Below are 18,483 nucleotides of genomic sequence, written 5' to 3'. Positions count from 1 at the left end.
CCCTTTCCCCAATTCCCCAATAACATCTTAAAAAAAAAATCCTTACAACTCAACAAGAAAAAGATAACCCAATAGGAATTTGGGCAAAAGACACGTACAGGCATTTCACAAAAGAGAAAACTAGAATGGCCAATAAGACATGAAAGATGCTCAGTTTCATTGGCGGTCCAGAAGTAAAAATTAGGATATCAACAAACTACTAGCGTGTCATAAATTAGGAAGCCTTGAGCATTTAGAACAATCGGAGCTCTGGGACACTGCTGTTGGGAGTGAAAGCTGACATAACCACCATGGAAAAGGATCTGAAACGACACACCCTGTGCTCCAGCAATTCCATGTCTAGAGAGACCTTTCCAACACTTGCATCAGGAGATATTTAACCAGGATATGCAAAGCAACATTGTTTACAACTGCAAAAACAAAACTAGAGAAAAATCCAAATGTGCACGGCAGGAAAATGGACAAACTGTGGTAACTCAAAGCAGTGAAAGTAACAGTATATACACATAACAAGTATGAATGTGAACAACAATACTGAGTGAAAAGAAAAAAAAAGCACGCCACCGAAGACTATATACAATATAATACCATTGCATAAAGTTCAAAAACAAGGGAAAATAAACATTATATTGTTTAGGCCAAGGTGTATATGTGGTTGTGAAAAACTTCCTTTTTAAAAAGAAAAGGAAGGAAAAAATTATAATTACAACAATCAAGAGCTTAGTTACCTCTGGGGTGGAATTCTATGAAAACGATCTGGGGGGGACACGCACGGAATTTGAACGGTTTCTTGTAATGTTCTGGTTCTTAAATTAGGTAGTAGGTGGTTCATTTTATTATTAAGCTTTCCTATACTTTATATCTGCATGTATCAAATAGCACCTATACAAAATTTAGAAAAATTTGGGCCCAAAATGGGATTTCTATGTGCAAAATATTCTCAACATAACATTAAACAATAACTGAAAGAATCTAGCTCCTCTCTCCCTGTCTCCAAAGCCAGCAAATACTGGATTATCTTCTATTGTTCCAATGACTATAATAGCAGAGGCCAAGGAAACATCTTTTTTATGAGAGTTGTCATGGAATCAGATTTATTGTAAAGAACTAAATAACTTATATTCTGGACTGTCTACCAGAAGATATACAGAGACAACACACACATACATGAAATCAAAACTATTTCTGTATACCAGCAATAATCACAAAGAAAATACCATAGAAACTTTCATAACAGCCACACTGCCCATAAGTGATTTTATTGAAGGCTCAGTCACAGGCTTCTGATTATTCCAGGGTCCCTCAGGCCCCCTCTTATGTTTCAGTCGTGGGCTTTCATCCCACCCAGTCACTTCCTTTGCAAGTGGAGCCAGGCCCCAGACTGTCCTCAGCCACTGCTCTCAGGCCACTGATTATAGACAAGTAGCCTCCACTTCCATTATCCCAGAAGCTCTCTAATGCATTTGAACCACAAAATGGGCCTTTCCTTGCTTCTTTCCTATCCCAGCTTCATCTTCATCAACTGTAACAGGCAGATAGGAGTCCCCAAGGGTACAAAATATTTCTTTCCAGATAATTTTAAAGGGGAAAAGATGTCTATGTGCTAATGGAGCTTCTATGGCTGAAAAATCTATCTGCAGATGTGCCCTGACTAGCCAGCCACACACTGATCAATTTGTTATGCTAAAGTAATTGAAATTTATAATTGTGTTTGAAAGCAGTGAGAAGTGCCGGGTCTATGTGAAGTTGGAATCAGGGATCTTTCCACTATACTACGCTGGTACTTTAGCCCATAATTATAATAACTGATACTTTTTAGAACTACCTCAGATTCAGTGAAATGTCTAACTTTCTGAAATACTTTCTCTCAAGAGACTCTATTCTGGTCTCTAAGACTTGAATGGAGGGAAAAGAAAAACATCAAAATTAAAGTGACAATTTAACTAAAAAAAATTGATTACAAGGAGAAAAATAGATTTTTATAATCCCCAAACTGAAAAAAAGGCATCTCCGGGAGAAAGTCAGAGTGGCAACAGCACAAAACCATGCTTTACACCGCACTTGTGCTTGGCATCGCACTAGTAACATCAGCACATGCTTACGTGGGGTCCAGATGGGTCAAAGCACTTGAAATGTCATTGAAGTTTGCCCAGGGCCAGTTTTCAGGAGTTTCTGGACCTTTTTCTGCCAGAATTTTCTAAGGAAGCGAGTGGGTTCAGTTTAAATTCTAGGAAATCCAGCTAACATTAGAACTATTTCCTGTTCTAGGTACCCCTGGGAGCAGAAGTCAATCGGGTTTTTTTTTTTCTTCCTTCGAGCTCTGATGATTCCTGCTGGTTTGGGGGTAAAATGAACATGCTGGAGTTTATGTTCTCCCGTACTCCTTACCCTCATCTTTGAGCCAAGGGAAACATCTATAGACAATGCTGAGATACCTTTTAAGTGCTTCTAAGACAGCGTTGACACAGTTTTGGGCAAGGGACAAAGCCTCCGAGAAACCGCAAAACACAACCCATATGGTACCATAATATTGTTTTGTTCTGGGAATTCTGCCCTTAGGAAAAAAAACCACAGTCATGAATACATAAACAACCACTTTCTGAGCCATCTAACCAAAACTGAGCTCTGCTACAGAGCAGCGAGCCTCAGCCTGGGGGAACGGGGGAAAGCGGGCCGAGCCAACCATGAACCATGGCAAGTGCTTCACCTCTGTGCAACAGTGCAAATACCAGCTGTGGAGTCCACGGTGATAAAGAGATCTTGTTTGCAATGGTCTCATCTGAACAGCTATGCAGCAAATACTCCACTTAAAAATACCAGGCCATACTGCCTAAATGGTTAGAACGGCCGGTGGTATCTAAACTTCGAGCAGTAAGGTCTCTAAAAGACTTCAAGACCAGGAATAGAATCAAGACTTTGAGACAAACAAAGAGTCTCTGAGGATATTTGACAACCCGGAGCTGCCATCTCTCACGACTATTTCCTGCGTGCCTGTGAAAGTTAACGGGATGAAGCCTTCACTATCAGCAGAGAGAAGGATCCAGCGGGAGTCTGCAAAGTAAAATAAACACATAGGCAATTTAGGATATCTCACCTTATTCTATAAAGAAAAACAACAAATATGATTTTTTGAGAGGAAGAATACACTAGTCGATAATATTGAACCTGATCATCACAGGACTTCACAGAGAATGGGGAGATGGAAGGACCAAAGGTCACATAGGGTGTGGTTACATGTCAGGAAGCGGGTGTTGACTTAGGCATAGCAAAGGGACGCACATTTTCACTCAGGCGAGGCATTTATTACTCAGTGGTATGCATGAGCCTGAGTCTGCACACATTAGGGGTTGTGTGCGAAGTGTCCCTACCTTATCTACATGCTGTTAAGCAGTTTCTCCAGAAAATATGTGAAGTTGGGAACAGCCACTCTATCGACGAACCTTTTTATTCTTTAGATCCATACCAACCTCTAGACATCCAAGGGGCCTGAGGTGACTAGAGCAAGACTGTAATGGCCTGGGTAATCCTGAATGGTATGTTCCAGGGAACGAAAGGCCACTGGCATGACATATACCTGGTTGGACCTTCTCTGGTTCTTTCAAGTCTACTGTCTTACCTTTTGACCCTATAATTTTACTTCTGCAAATCTATACTTTCCAAAAACAACATGTGAACTATGCAGAGAGGTTTTTATTACTGTTATTTATAATAGTGAAAAATTGGGACCCATCTAAATGTCAAAGAAAACACAGCAAAGTTAAAATATGGTACACCTCAGAATGGAATATTAACCCCACCCAGTAAAAATACAATTATGAAGGAATATCATAAATGTATGTGTCTAAATAGAAAAATGCTGATGCTACAATGTTAAGGAGGAAGAATGAAATGAAATTTTACGTTCCATGTAGTGGCTATTATGACAAGAATGAGGCATAAGAAAACCACCATCTGATGCAAACGTGGGCATGGTTGTCAGTCCCTCACCATCCAGGAGTGTCCTTCACGGCCACATTTGCTGCGCATTAAAACCACTCCTTTAAGGAATATTCTCCAATATTGCTATGATCTTTATGTTTTAGTGCGACTGGAATGTTTAAGGTTTTTATGTCATTTCTTTGCTATTGTTACATGCGGCTTTGTAACTCTTCTAGTTTTTCAAGTGCATTTAGGTTTTCCAGCGAGGCTGTAAGTTCTTTAACGGAAGAATTTGTATTTCCATGTGTTTGATGTGCAATATATTATGGGTATATAACAGGCTTGGGTATATAGTAGGCAATTCATAATACCTGTTAGCTGTCTGGTGAATCACTCAATGGTTGGTACATGTCATTTTCATTACCAGTGAAAGTTACAAAATAGATGGCAGAGGCAGGGGTGTTGGGTAGGGTTAACTGCTGAATTTCACCTACCATGCAGCATTTCAATAAGAGAGAGGCCAAAAGTCTGCTGAACTGTTTGGAGTCTTAGTTTGCCACTGCAGAGAAGCACATCTCTTTTTTCAACAACAGAACCTGCACCATAAGGTTTCTTCAAAAATAAAAATACAAGTTGTTAAACCAATTGCAGAAGCAATGGAGTTACGATCTCTTAAGAACAGAAAGTGTAAAGAATTTTTTTAAATCCTTAGTATCAGACTTCAGTTTTACATATGGAGCTTTTTGCTGCACTATTTAACACAACCAAAGGGTCAGAACAAAACAGAACCCCTGGCTTACTTTTCTGTTTGCTCTGCTTTTCCCCTGGGGTTATGTCTTTATCCCCAGGAGCTGGCTGGTGTTCCTAGGATCTGACTAATAACAACGGGATGGTGGATGGCCACCTGAGAGGCACAAGCTGATGGTGAGAAACAGGTGCTTGGCCATTTTCCGTATAACTACGAAACTTCATGTTTTCGTTAATGGGGAAAAATATGACAAGAAAGATTGCCTTAAGTGGTAGAGTAGCAGAGGATTTGCACAAGTAAACAAACTGGTCAAAATTCACCTAGCTTAGAAAAAGTACAAATGAAAATGATTTTTAAATTTTAAAAAGTCATATTAGGGGCGGCCAGTTAGCTCAGGTGGTTAGAGCGCAGGCTCATAACACCAAGGTTGCCGGTTCGATTCCCACATGGGCCAGTAAGCTGCGCCCTCCACAACTAGATTGAAAACAAGGACTTGATTTGGAGCTGATGGGTCCTGGAAAAATACACTGTCCCCCAATAAAGTTAAAAATATATATATTAAAAAAAATAAAATTAAATAAATAAAAATAAAAAGTCTTATTAAACATTAACTCATCTTTAAAGATGGTTTCAAATATCCTTAAAGAAAATATAATGATAGCTCTAATTTAAGTCATATTAAGAGCCCAAAGGTATAATCACAGACTATAGAATAAAAAATATAACTTCTAATTATATAGTATTTGAAACATCTTCAAGTAAGCATTTGAAGGAGAGTTTTATTAGTAAGTTATGTGTCTAACTTATTTTGTTATTCAAATTATCACCACTCATTTTTTTTGACTGCTGAGAAATATAATTTCAATGATGAAAGATAAGCTGTACTACACTTGTAGCAGATGAACTCAATATGTCTACTAGTAACATTTTATTTTATTATTTTATTTATTACTTATGTTTTTAAAGATTTTATTGGGGAATTGAGGAAGGGAACAACGTTGGGGAATCGGGGAAGGGGAACACACAAGTTGCTGTCCTTTTGTTCTTCAGTCTAGTTGTGGAGGACGTCGCTTCACTGGCCCATGTTGGTGATCATTGCGTATTTCCCTGCTGAGGCAGATTGGTTGCAGGCTGCCGGCCACTCACGATAGCTTACAGCAGCCCCACTGCACCCTACGCTGTCGCTGGTGACTCCCAGCAGCCCAGCTCCAGGTCGAGCTGTTGTTCACTATCTTAGCTAGCTGCAGAGGGTGCAGTGTCACTGGCCCTCATGTAGGATCCAAACCAGTGGCCCTGCTGCTCAGAGCTCATGCTCTCAAGCCAACTCTTAACCTACGAGCCACTTGGCAGGCCCTAGTAACATTTTAAAAGCTGTCACATTAATAAACTGTAAGGGCCACAAGCAACTAATAATTTATTTAAACTCATGAAATGTCACTTCAGAAATTATAGGGGAAACTCTTCCTTGCTTCTGATTATGTTTTCCTTTTATTTTTCGCATTACAAAAGGATTACATATGCTCAACATAAGAGAGTAAAATATAACTTTATAATGCAGAAAGTAAAGTTCCCAAAATTCTACACTTCAGAGGCAATTACTGATAACAGCTTGGTTGGATGAGTTCATTATAAACTGAGAAACGGAGGAATTGAAGAGGCAAAAAAAAAAGCCACATTTCTTTTACTTAAAAAAATTCAGAATTTCACATTTACAAATGTTTAAAAACTAAAAAGATATGTTCTTGTTTGATAGAATTACTTACAACTAACTATATCTGTGGTTTTTCTCTAAGGGTTGGGTTATAGAGAATTTTTACTTTCAACATTAATTATTCCAATATTGTGTTGGTTAATTTTTTTTTCTCAATGAGCACATATTACTTTTGTAATTAGGGAAAAAAATACTGTGCAGCTGTAAAAAAAATGAAAAAGCTCTGTGTACTGACATGGAGAGTTCTTAAGAATATACACATATTATTAAATGGAAAAAGAAAGATGCGAAACTCTAGATATAGTGACCTACTTTTTGTGTAACAAAAGGGGAAGTAAAAATATATAGAAAGATCTGCTGGTGACTGCATAAAGAAATAAAATTGTGACCTATAGGGGGTGAGTGGAGCAAATTAAACAGGGATGGGGTGAGAGTAAAACTCCCAGTACATATCTTTTTATTAAAATACTGTTTGCTTTTTAAAAAAAGTAAATGAATTACCCATTACAAAATAAAAAGGGAAAAAGAGAAAATTTTTAAAAAATCACAGAAGGAAAAAAAATCCGAACTAAATTTCACATTTGTAGACACTATAATCTAAAAAAAATAAAAAATCTATTTACTGAAAATATACAAAAAACTTCATGTGTTTATAGAAAAGCATTTAAATGACTACTTTGGATGAAGACAATGTGACAAAAATCCTCGTCAAAAATCTAGAATTGAAATGTTAAATGTTTATAAACATGTGTTTCAGTTACGTTTGGTACATGATATAACTAATATTCTTAATGTGGGGGCTGGCCGAGTGGCGCGTTTGTTAAGAGCAGGCTTGGGACGCCAGCTCTGAGCATCAGAGCTCCGGTTCGGATCCCACATGAGGGCCGGTAACACTACCCTCTACAGCTAAGATGATGAACAACAGCTCGACCTATAGCTGGGCTGCCGTGGGTGCTGCAGTGGGCGCCATAAGCTACCGTGTGTGACCGGCAGCCAGCGTGAGCAGCCGGCAGCCAGTGTGAGCTGCCTGCCAAGAGCCGCTGTGAGCAGCCGTCTAATGGCTGGGACCTATCTGCCTTACCTGGGAAGAGCGCAATGATAATACCAACTTGGGCCAGTGAAGCAACGTCCTCCACAACTAGACTGAAGAACAAAAGGACAGCAACTTGTCTGCTCCCCTTCCCCGATTCCCCAACACTGTTCCCCTTCCCCTGATTCCCCAGCGCTGTTCCCTTCCCCCGATTCCTCAATAATATCTTAAAAAAAAAAAACAATAAAAAAATAAATAAAAGTGGAAACATATTCAAATTGCACTTCCACTTCCAGGAACCAAACCGACAGAAATAAAAGTACAGATACAAATGGATACATACAAGAATTCTATTGCAGCACTATGTGGAGTGGCTAGGAACTGAAAACAAAGTGAATGTCCATCAACAAGGAAAAGGCTGAATGAACAGCACACTCTCAGCAATAAGTAAAGAGTGCACCATACGACCCTATTTTTGTAAAAATAGTAACAAGCCACCCCCTACCTGTATATCTACGATACAAAGATCTGTCTGTGTAGGACTATATAAGTATGAAGGAAGCTATGGAAGGATCCACATTAAGCTGCTGGTTAAGGGGGGAGGAGCAGAGCCAAGTTCCATGGGGAAGGGAAGTGTTCATGATAAACACAGATATGATACGATCCCATTTATATAATATATTTGCATATGCATACAGAAATATATGCATTAAAATTTTTAAATCAATATAACCTTTCTTGTAAATGACAGGGTCTGCATTGCATAAGGAAAAATTTTCACAATGAAAGAGCACGATTAAAAAAAATCTTTTTCTAAATATACCCTGCTAGAATAAGTGCACTCATTCATGTTTTCACACCATACGTTTGATGACATCAGTGTATACTGGTTCGTGTGTCCACATGGTTGGCAGGCAACCAACCTGGAAAGGTCTAACAACTTGCCTGTTACAACATGCCCTGTTCAATTAGAACACCATCTTCTTCATCAATTAATTTTTCTGGCAGTACCACTGGCTGCAGGAGCTTTTATGGACAGTGGTAGCTCCTCGAAGGAGAAATTACCTGATAAGTGATGTGGACATAAGGCAGCTCCTGTGCGAGTGGATACACTGGAGAGGATTTCTTTTCATTGTGTCGGAAGTCTGTGAGTTCAGAAAGACATTGCTGGACTTCAGTTAGGTTCCTAGATATAATTTTCAGTTCCTCGGAGAGCTGATAAATTTCCCTTTGTAAGTTCTCTCTTTGGGGGAAATTAGGAGGTTCCGGGGTGCTGGTGTGGTCTGCTGTGCTGCCGGATCTGGGCAGTGTCACTGCCCAGTTCACAGGCTTGGCATCTAGAGCTTCCAGGGCTTTGGAGCCATCCCAGACACTGGAGGGAGGCCTTTTGATTTCTTTAATCAGGGGACTCCCAGGCCCTCCACGGTGACTACTGTTATTAGCTGTTAACAAGAGCCCTCTGTTTAGGTGACAAAAATCTGGGGAAAGATGTTCAATTAGCTTTTTTCTCTCTGCTTTGTTTAACAGAGTACTGCAAGTAGAGGAGCCACTCCGGTTTTTGCTCAGTGTTACTGGAAATAAGTCTTCCGACATTATTTCTCTAACAATCAAGCGAATGACATACTCATCAGACTCTGAAGGAGGAAGAAATGCCAAATCAGTGGATTTTTGGTTTCCTACCAAAATTAATAATAATTTATCTGTCAAGAAGCATATGCCTTTTGGTCTTTCACTCCTCTCTAAATGAATTTGCTGGATGTTTGGCATAAACGATGGAATGACAGAATAGATAAAAATTATATTACAAGTATTAGAAGCCACGGCCACGACATGGGCTTTAAGGTTAAACGCTATTAGATCAGGAACCAGAATGCCCGGAATGGTGACTTTTCTGGTCTGGGTAACCTCATTCTCAAAGGTTACAAGGACCAAATGTGAAGAATCCAGACCAGTTCCTGTCAAGTTGTCCTTTTTCTTTAGACAAATAAGAGCATTACCCTCAGACTTAGATCTATCGAACTGTATATGAGTTAGATCCAAAGGGTATGAAGAGGAAGAAACTGATGTTTCAGAATTTGTTTCAGAAGGGACTGCCCGCTTATACTCAGAGTGCACTTCATCAAAAACTGGGGAAGTATACAGACAAGTGTCTTCACTGCCAGGTGGAACATCAAGTGTTTCAGATGCATGTAAGCCACAGATCTTATCTAGTGGAAGTTCGGTGGCTATGGCGACCTGTGAGCCCACAGTGGCTCCGATGCAGCGCACACAGCTGTCCACATCAAAGACTGAGCAGAAGGAGCACCTATGGAGGGTCTTCTGAGCACTGTCCCAAATATAAGAATGCAGGCTGCTGCCTACTGCCACCACCAACCTCTGGCCATCCTGGGTCCAACATGCACAGTGAATAAGGCTCTGGGTACCGTGGTCTGCTTTTACCTGGGAACTGTCACAGTGAACATTGTGGCAAATGGAGACATCCCGTGCAGTCAACACAGTCAGGACAGCACTTTTTGGGTGCCACACACAGCCTTGGGGAAGGAGAGGGGATGACTCTCTAATCTCACAGGTCTGAGACATCAGCCATTTGCTTGTCTCTGCAGAGCTGGGACGCAGCTGCCACACAGTGACATGCTGCTTGTGCTGGACAGCGAGCAGAGCGGGCATGTCAGCTGTACCAGGTGGGGCCCAGGACACCCCATACACATGTTCAAAACGTCCAATGACCTTTGAGTCCCCAAACCTGGCCTCTCCACATTGAAGATGTACATCAGTCAGGACTACCTGATTCCCATCGGTCCAGGCAAGGCCGTGAATTGGGTGTATTGCTTGATATAATGCATTCAGCCCAGTCCTGAGAAGTTTTCCTTTTCCCAATTCCATCTTTTCTGATAAAGGTTATCTGAAATAATTAAGAAGGAAAGCTATACTCTGAGAATATAATCAGACAAATCCAGAATGTAAGACAACTGGCTTTATACCTTTCACAGATCAATATTGTGAGGGGATAAAAGGATAGGAGGAATGTGGCAGATTCAAGGAGACTACTGAGCCATAAAAAGAAATTCAATGTATAAACTCTGTATCCTAAATGGAGAAAACAAAATTTTCTACAAAAAGTAGTTTTAGAACTGGGGACATTGGAATATGGAATGGATAAGAAGTCAAACAATTAAGTTTGCGAACTCATCCTAGAAAAAGTGCCACATACCTCATTGCTGAATGGTCCTTTTGAATACCCCTTTGAAGTACCCCCCTTGGGGAGCTATGCACCGACACCAGCACCTAGTCCACCCTTCCAAGCAATATTGGAACTCTTTCTCTGGAATGGCCCTCAGAGCTGTCATCATATTACCCTTGATGTCCTGAATGTCATCTAAATGTCTTCCTTTCAATATTTCCTTTATCTTCGGGTAAAGAAAGAAATCTTGGGGGCCAGATCAGGTGAGTAGGGAGGGTGTTCCATTACAGTTATTTGTTTACTGGCTAAAAACTCCCTCCCAGACAGTGCCGTGTGAGCTGGTGCATTGTCGTGATGCAAGAGCCATGATTTGCTGGCAAAAAGTTCAGGTCGTCTAACTTTTTCACGCAGCCTTTTCCACACTTCCAAATAGTAAACTTGATTAACTATCCAGTTGGTACAAATTCATAATGAATAATCCCTCTGATATCACAAAAGGTTAGCAACATCATTGCAACAAGTTCACAAACTTAATTGTCAGACCTCATATTAGAAGATATTGCAGGGTTAATCATTTTCTTAAGTGTGACCATGATATTGCGGTTATGTAGGAAAATGTCCTTATTGTTAAAATACGCATATTGAAGTATTTGGGATAAAGTGTCATGACACCTACAATCTGCTTTCAAATGCAAACAAACAAACCCCAAATTTTATACAGATAGGCAGCAAGCTAAAACAAATGCAGCAAAATGTTAACTGCTGAATCCAGATTGAGGCTATGTCAGTATTCATGGTACTTTCAACTTTTAAGCTAGAGAATTTTCAAATTAAAAAGCTGATGGTCCAGCCGAGTGGCACGCTGGTTAAGAGCTGGCTTGGGAAGCCAGTTCTGAGCAGCAGAGCCTTGTTTCGGATTCCACATGAGGGCCAGTGACACTGCCCTCTACAGCTAAGATGGTGAACAACAGCTCGACCTGGAGCTGGGCTGCCGAGAGTCGCGGCGACGGCGTAGGCTGCAGCCTGGGCTGCAGTGGGTTGCCATGGGCTACCGTAAGTGGCCAGCAGCCGCTGTGAGCGGCCGTCCAGAAGCCGGCAACTGTCTGCCTCGCCCGGGAAGAGCGCAATGATGGTGCCAACTTGGGCCAGTGAAGCAACGTCCTCCACAACTAGACTGAAGAACAAAAGGACAGTAAATTGTCAGTTCCCCTTCCCCAATTCCCCAATAAAATCTTTAAGAAAAAAAGTTGAGAAAAGTATCCTTCATCATCTAATTTATATTCTCCTTTTACTGCCAGATCAATGAATAACTGATATTCACATCCCTGACTTCATTAGCACTTATTTCCTCAACTCCCTTCAAAATGGCCTTTACCTCTACTGAAACACTCAGAAGTCATTATTGCTATTCCTACTTCATCATATTCAAATAACATTTAATTTCCAGAATATTTTCACATTTCTTATTGCATTTGCTCTTGCAACAACCTTTCACAATAATGTAAAGTGGGTTAGGCAAGCATTATCTTCAATTTTTTCATTCTTAAGTTTTTTTCAAATACTGTATTTAGATTACGAAAGTACATGCTCTCTGCAATGAAATTCAAGTAAACCAGAAGTGCCTAAAGTAAAACAAAATATTTCCTCTTATCCCATGCCAACCCCTTTACCACCCCCCCCCCCACCCAAAGCTCAAGTCCATGACAAAAACACTGTTAACAATTTGATGTGTAGCCTTTGAATATGTTAAGAGAAATTTACACACACACACACACACACACACACACACACACAAAGGATTTTATATATGCTAAAATTTTTTCCTTTCAACAAAAAATGGGGTATAAGTCAGAGTTCCTGGGTATTAACAACAGAAACCACTCTGGCTAACTGAAGCAAAAAAATTAGTCTCAAGAACCAGGCTCGGAAAACAAGCAGGAACCAAGTGAGGGTAGGCATGATAAACCACTGCTGCCACACTCTCCACTCATCAGCAGCTGAGACTCTAACTTCACTACCCCTTCACCTGATGGCAATTGCTTAAGATTCAGAAAGTGGGGAAGCCTCCCGCGGGCTGAGATCAGCTCATATACCCTCTGCTCTAGCAGCCAGGAGGGGGAGACAGAGGGTTTCCCCACAAGGGCTTCTGTGTTCTGCCTCCCACCAAGACTCACACAAAGGGAGATTCTCCCCAAATTACAAAGGTGTTTAAAAAAAATGACGGATTACCACAGGGATCATGTTACTTACATATTATTCACTAATTTATTTTAAATCATGGGCACCTTTCCAAGTCAGTAATATAGATCTGCCTCAATCTTTTAACTAGCTGCATTAGTAGCAACAAGGTTTCCCATACTATGTATCATAATGTATTCAATGATTCCCCAAGGTGGGCTCTGCCTGTTTACAATTTTTATCTACATGTGGATAAAGCCAACAAGTTTAGTACTCCATTCTCATCACTTTTCTCTCGTCTCGTTTCCTTCCTTCCAATGTCACCTACTTTCATGTTTTCAATTATCACCTATGTTTATTACTCTCAGATCTGCGTCTCTTCCCCTGGCTTCTTTGCAGAACTATACCACCATTCAAATATATGTTAGGCTTTACATTATGGCCGATATTAGCTCTGCCCATATTCATTGCAAACTTAGCATCCCTCTTTGCTAGCTTTGTCCCTGCTCTTAGAATCTTTCACTACGAAGAACAGTCTGTTACGCTTCTACACATGATGTCTGATTAGCTGGCTCTGTAGAGGCTTGCTAAATGGAGAAATAAGTCCCTGTCATTACTAATGAAGAAAACTGCCATCTCTATCCCACTGGTCTTATATAGATAATATATGGTTTCCCCTAATATCTACTCATGTACTTTTAAAAGACTTTTATTGCTAAATAATGCATGATACACTTTCCCGGGCAGAGAAAATACCTAATGCACCATTTATATCAAAGGCAACTTATATGTTTTAAGCCACCTAACTCAGGTTAATATCATTGAGAATGTGTATGGCCAAGGGTAGCACAAGATAAAGGTTTGTGAATAAGGGAAAAACAAACATAAGGTTACTGAAGTTTTAAGGAGAATTAATTTTAGTATTTTCATCTTTAGTAACAAGAAATTTGCCATGTTTTTCTCAAAAACGTAATGATAATTACAAAAATCTGCTCTGATCCTTTCTACTCCATTGCTAGTCCAGGTCCTGGCCACCTCTCCGTTAGGGGAGAACAAGGAGAGGTCCTCTTAATACCAGTCTTTTCTTTCCCACAGAGCCTGGATGCTACCTGTGGTTGGACAGAATTATCTTTGAAAAAATATCACAGTTCTGGTCCTTTTGTTCTGCTGCTCAAATACTTTTGGATGAGTTTCCACAGTCTACCTATATAAAAGAAGTTCTTTCAAAATGTCTTAACAAGGCATTTAAGGCCTTATATTATCTGGTATTGACATACATTTCCAACCTTATCTCCCTGATCATAAAGGGACTGCTGAGAAATTTGGAGGAACCAGCACACATTCATGTGACAATGTGCAGGATAGACCTAAGAAAGGAGAAAAGTGACACATTTAAGAAGGGGGCATGAAATAGTTTGACTGCCATAAGAAAGTGAGCCAGGTTTGTAGCTATTTGAGTAGAGAAAGAAGGCCATATTTAAGAGATATTTCTAAGGCAGATGGAATATTGATATCAAGTAGGATATGAGTGATGAGGAAGAGAGAATTATGGGTAACACCCAAATTTTTTGCAGGGGAAATTGTTAAACCATTAAGCAGAGATATAGAAGGCAGAGCATGCTTCAAAGGTAAGAAGGATGTGTAGTGTGTGATAAATTTATTAGATGTGCTTCATTTAAGATGTCTATGGGGTGATAAGGTACCTTAGGCAGTCAGAGGTTAAGGATTTAGAAGTTAAAGCCAAACCAGTGGACAGCCTCGCTGTGAAAGAGCAGAGAGCCAAGAGGAGAAAGGCTGAAATGACCTTTAAGTCTCCAATTATTTTGTATCTTTTAAAATATTTACATTTTGCCTGAAGCTAACAGGTTTCTCAACCCTCAGACTATAAGAAAACTTAAATCAAGAGCCATGGGTGTTTTAGGGAGAGAAAAGCCCATTGAGTTCAGGGGAGAGGTGAGCAGAACCAAGACCTGGTGCTTAGTCTATGACCATTTAATTCTTCTGTTTTTAATCTTTTTTTAAAGATAACTCGTGGTGAGAATCAAGGGGCTTAGGTGAATTGGAGTACTCTCAGTAGGTTTAAACAGAGGTAACATACCTCCAACTTGCTTGTCCAAATTTATTGTTTCCACTATAAAATACCGGGTTGTCGTTAAAGTCATGACATATTTTTTGTTACAAGTTCTTTACATTTACTTTAAAAAACTAACACACAAGAAAGGTTAAAAACCATCTATCCAAATTACGACTACATGCCTCCAGACTTTTTTTCTATGCACTTTTGGTTAAACGTTTTCAATTAAACCGTACAATTTCATATCACAATTTTTTCATTTAACATTATACACTAGCATTTTCCAGTATTATTTAAAAGTTTTAATTATTTTTAGAGGCCACTTAATATTCAATGAAGTTACCCTATTTTTCCTTACTGTAAGACATCTGGTTGTAGCCAACTTTATCCTATTATAAATAACACTGTGATCAGGGTCTTTATGCATAAGGCATTTTCCTCATTTTGGAAAGCTTCCTTAGAATATATTCCTAGAAGTGTCACTCATGAGTCGCAGGGAATATATTCACTCGTTTAAACCCACCCAGGGTCCTCCGCACCCGCCAACCCTCGCAGGCGGGCCCCCCACCATTCTTCCGTACTCTCCGCACACCTGCATGTCTTCCATCCTTCCCCCAAGTGCCGGTCCCTCCACCTGCCTCGCCGCTCACCCACAGACTTCCTACACTCGCCAGGCTGAGCAGCCGTGGAGACAAAATACCTTTGGTCTCACTGCCTCTCAGAAAACCAGACTCCCCGGGGAACGCCCCGACTCACCCAACTTCGGATCCGAAGTCCTGAGCGGGTACCGGAAGTATCGACTCCAAAGCCTCTGATAGGTGAACGGAGAACGAGAAAGCTCGGCAATGCCCCCTACCTATTGGTTTTTGCATGTGTCACGTTAGGAGAGCACTGGCCAATAAACTCGGGCTTTGCCGCACAGGTCTCTGGGAGTTGTAGTCCTCATGAACCCACGGACAGTAAGCCACCACAATTTGTCCCTTAAAAGGTTTAGCGTTTCCCCGACTTCTCATTAGTTCTCTTAGTCAAAGAAGGAGTACAGGAGCCCTAAAGTCAACACGGTTTCTTAACCTTTTTTTGCGGGGAGGAGGAGTCGGGGATGGGAAGGAGTCGAGGACCTCTTCAAAATATGATAAAATTTCCTCAGAAAAATGTTCTTACCTGTATACAAAATATTGTGCATTCCACTGAAGCCACTCCATTGACCTATCCCGGTTACACACCCCCGTTCTACACGTATCCCCAAAGTGCCTGCGTATGGCCATAGCCCATGGGCTAGTGTGTCACTAGGCTTCTTTAGACCAAGTTACACCCCTGCGAGACTCTGGTCCTGACCCTCATAACACAGTTGATCATCATCTTTCGTGGACAACACAGCCAATCCTCCTTCAGCGATGCTGATAACCTGAAGTCTGTGACCTAACCACCTGGGAGAGTTGGGATAGAGAAATGGGGAAAAACATCGTTAGGGCCTACTCTGGGCATCTTTGCTCGACTTTTCTGCCCATGCTTACCTTCCAGCGCCACTTGTTAGAATCATGCCTTCACATAATTTTTGGAACAATGCAGGGGAGAATTAGAAAAAAAAATGTAAAGAAGAAATTTAAAGTTTCATTCGTTCTTCAAGCAAATGCTACTTCCTCCAAAAATCTTTACCGATTCCTGGATCTCTTTTGAGTGGAGGAGGAACTCAAGATAACACTCAAGCATTCATCCCACAGCAGAATCACTCCACGCAGTAACTGTGTCCCTATTAAGACGGCGATTCTGTCTTAATTTAATTGGTATTCCCAACGTGCAGTTCTTCCCCTTGAAGGTGGGAACGCACCTGTGCGTGCGTGCGGCAGAGCTACCTGGGATAGTGCATAAAGGCTTAGAGTGGGTGGAGAAGGGTCAGCAATGGCCCTTTCCTCCCTCCCACTCCACCCCTCCCCTCCCCACCTCCCAGCTTGCTCCAGCAGATCCCTGCAGCCCAGCTAAGGCAGGTACCTCTCTGGTGCTTCCATAACGGAGCCCCATGGCAGTGAGAACATCTAATTAAAGAGTTGGTTTAGTTGCTGGCCTTCCCCTAGCCTGTGAGACGGCATGGATTCCCCAGAGTAAATGAGTGTTGAACGGATGGACAGATGGATAGATGGGTGAGTGGGTGCGTGCGCGAGCGCCTGCATTCCTCCCTCAGCATCCTCCCCCGTCACTGAGTCCATGATCTCTAGCCTGGCTAGGCTCGGGAGCAGCCGCTTCAGGTCAGGGTCCCTCGCCCGGGGCCCCGCCCCGGCCGCCCCCACCTTTCCGCGCTGCTCCGCCCCGTCGCCCCCTCCCCGTGGCCCCTCCCCGCGCAGGTCCCGACTCCCGCCGCACCTCCTCCGGCTCTGCAGTGGCGGCGGGGAGACGAGTCGGAGCGCCAGCGGGGCCGGGGCTGGAGCCAAGCCGGGGTCGCGGCAGAAGCGGGGTCCCTCGGAGGCGGGGCCAGTGGGACTGCGATGGGCGTGGAGATCGAGACTATCTCCCCGGGAGACGGTACGGGGCGGCGGAGCCCGGGGAAAGGAGGGGTCTCGGGAGTGTGGGGGGACGACGGGCAGGGGTCTGATTCGGAGGTGGCGCGGAGGGTGCCCGAAGAGAGGGGCGGGCCTAGGATGGGGGCGGCGGCAGGAGACCCCAGACGGAATTGGTGGCGGTCTAGGAAACGATCCTCCGCCATCCCCTCCGCGCCCGTTCACCTAAGGGAACGAAGGCGGCGGCCAAGAGGCGGGGGCCGCGGGCTGCCGCTGCGGCGGCTGGAACCGCTCAGTTATCCGCTACCGCTCATTTCCCAGGGCCAGGTTTTAGCTCCGCTTTCCCTGCCCTGCTATGTGAGCTCAGGAAACAAGGAAAAGGACACACTTTGGGGTCTCTTCTGCTCGGGACAACTCCCTTCTAAGGCGCCCCCCTTCAGGCTGGCGGTCGGGCGACCGCCTGCCGGCTGGGCGATGCGACGCGGTGGGGACCCAGTCTAGGAAAGGCGCTGCTCTACCCCGCCTCTGCATCTCGCTTTATCCTCCCCGCCCAACTCATCCTCTCTGGCCATCCTGTCCACTCCACTCACATGGCTTTCAGTATCGTCTGCAAACCGATAGCCTTCAAACTTAAGCCCCCAGCCCGGACCCCCGACCTGAGTTCCCGGTGGTCCATTTATCCAGCTGCTGCTCAACCTCTACCTGGATGTGCCACCGATATCTCAAAGTCAGGAAGCCCAAAACAGAGCTCTCTGTTCCCCGTTCCCTACCTCCTGGACTGGCACCACTCACTTCCCAAGCCAGACAGACAGAGGCGTCAGGCGTCACCCTAATATAATTGGGTCTGGGTGTGCAAGGAGTAGCTATGTCTTTATTTCTTAAACAAAATTTAATTCAGACTGGAGCCCCTATTTCTGCAGGATGTGACAGGTAGACTTCACGTCAGACATTACTGACACTCCCCGCCCCCGCCCCCGCCCCCGGAAATTGCTTCCAGACCACTGCTTACTGAAAGGCAGTGTTCCCCGAGAAGTCATCAGTAGGGTACAGCTTCTTTGCCCACGCTGGCAACCATGGTGCTGGGTCCCAGGAAGCATACCCCTGAGAGAACTTGTCCCAGGGCACTGCCATAGGGCTCTGTGGGGGGGGGG

At 42.8% G+C, this 18,483-nt stretch overlaps 2 protein-coding genes across 5 annotated transcripts in view; one reads left to right on the top strand and one right to left on the bottom strand.

Annotated features, from left to right (window-relative positions):
• Positions 1-4: 4 nt before the first annotated feature.
• WDCP (WD repeat and coiled coil containing) lies at positions 5-15,634 on the bottom strand. 3 transcript variants are annotated; one of them, XM_019650591.1, is made up of 4 exons: positions 15,597-15,634; positions 8,473-10,309; positions 4,413-4,530; positions 5-3,051 (listed from the first exon to the last, which is right to left on the bottom strand). In XM_019650591.1, exons 2-4 carry the CDS (start codon positions 10,288-10,290, stop codon positions 2,909-2,911), a joined length of 2,079 nt encoding a protein of 692 aa, XP_019506136.1. In that variant the 5' UTR covers positions 10,291-10,309; positions 15,597-15,634; the 3' UTR covers positions 5-2,908. The 3 variants fall into 3 exon arrangements, with proteins under 3 accessions (XP_019506136.1, XP_019506212.1, XP_019506279.1); XM_019650667.1 differs by lacking the exon at positions 15,597-15,634 and adding an exon at positions 15,541-15,592; XM_019650734.1 differs by lacking the exon at positions 15,597-15,634 and adding an exon at positions 15,433-15,532.
• Positions 15,635-17,153: 1,519 nt separating this feature from the next.
• FKBP1B (FKBP prolyl isomerase 1B) overlaps positions 17,154-18,483 on the top strand; it is a 9,571-nt gene continuing 8,241 nt past the window's right edge. The window contains exon 1 of one of the 2 annotated variants that reach the window (XM_019650387.1): positions 17,154-17,357. In XM_019650387.1, coding sequence (XP_019505932.1) covers positions 17,321-17,357 — 37 coding nt within the window. In that variant the 5' untranslated portion in view covers positions 17,154-17,320. The remainder of the gene's footprint in view (positions 17,358-18,483) is intronic. The other variant, XM_019650308.1, reaches the window with a different exon arrangement.

Source organism: Hipposideros armiger, unplaced genomic scaffold, assembly GCF_001890085.2.
Source record: "Hipposideros armiger isolate ML-2016 unplaced genomic scaffold, ASM189008v1 scaffold_0, whole genome shotgun sequence".
Classification (NCBI taxonomy): domain Eukaryota; kingdom Metazoa; phylum Chordata; class Mammalia; order Chiroptera; family Hipposideridae; genus Hipposideros; species Hipposideros armiger.
This window is presented reverse-complemented; position numbering and strand designations above follow the sequence as displayed.

Excerpts from the sequence above, each read along its gene's own strand:
- WDCP (XM_019650591.1), bottom strand. The coding sequence starts at position 10,290 with ATGGAATTGGGAAAAGGAAAACTTCTCAGGACTGGGCTGAATGCATTA. Across the intron at positions 4,531-8,472 it reads ATGTCCACATCACTTATCAG|AAACCTTATGGTGCAGGTTC; the intron begins GTAATTTCTCCT and ends TTATTTTTGAAG. Across the intron at positions 3,052-4,412 it reads TCTTATTGAAATGCTGCATG|ACTCCCGCTGGATCCTTCTC; the intron begins GTAGGTGAAATT and ends TTTACTTTGCAG.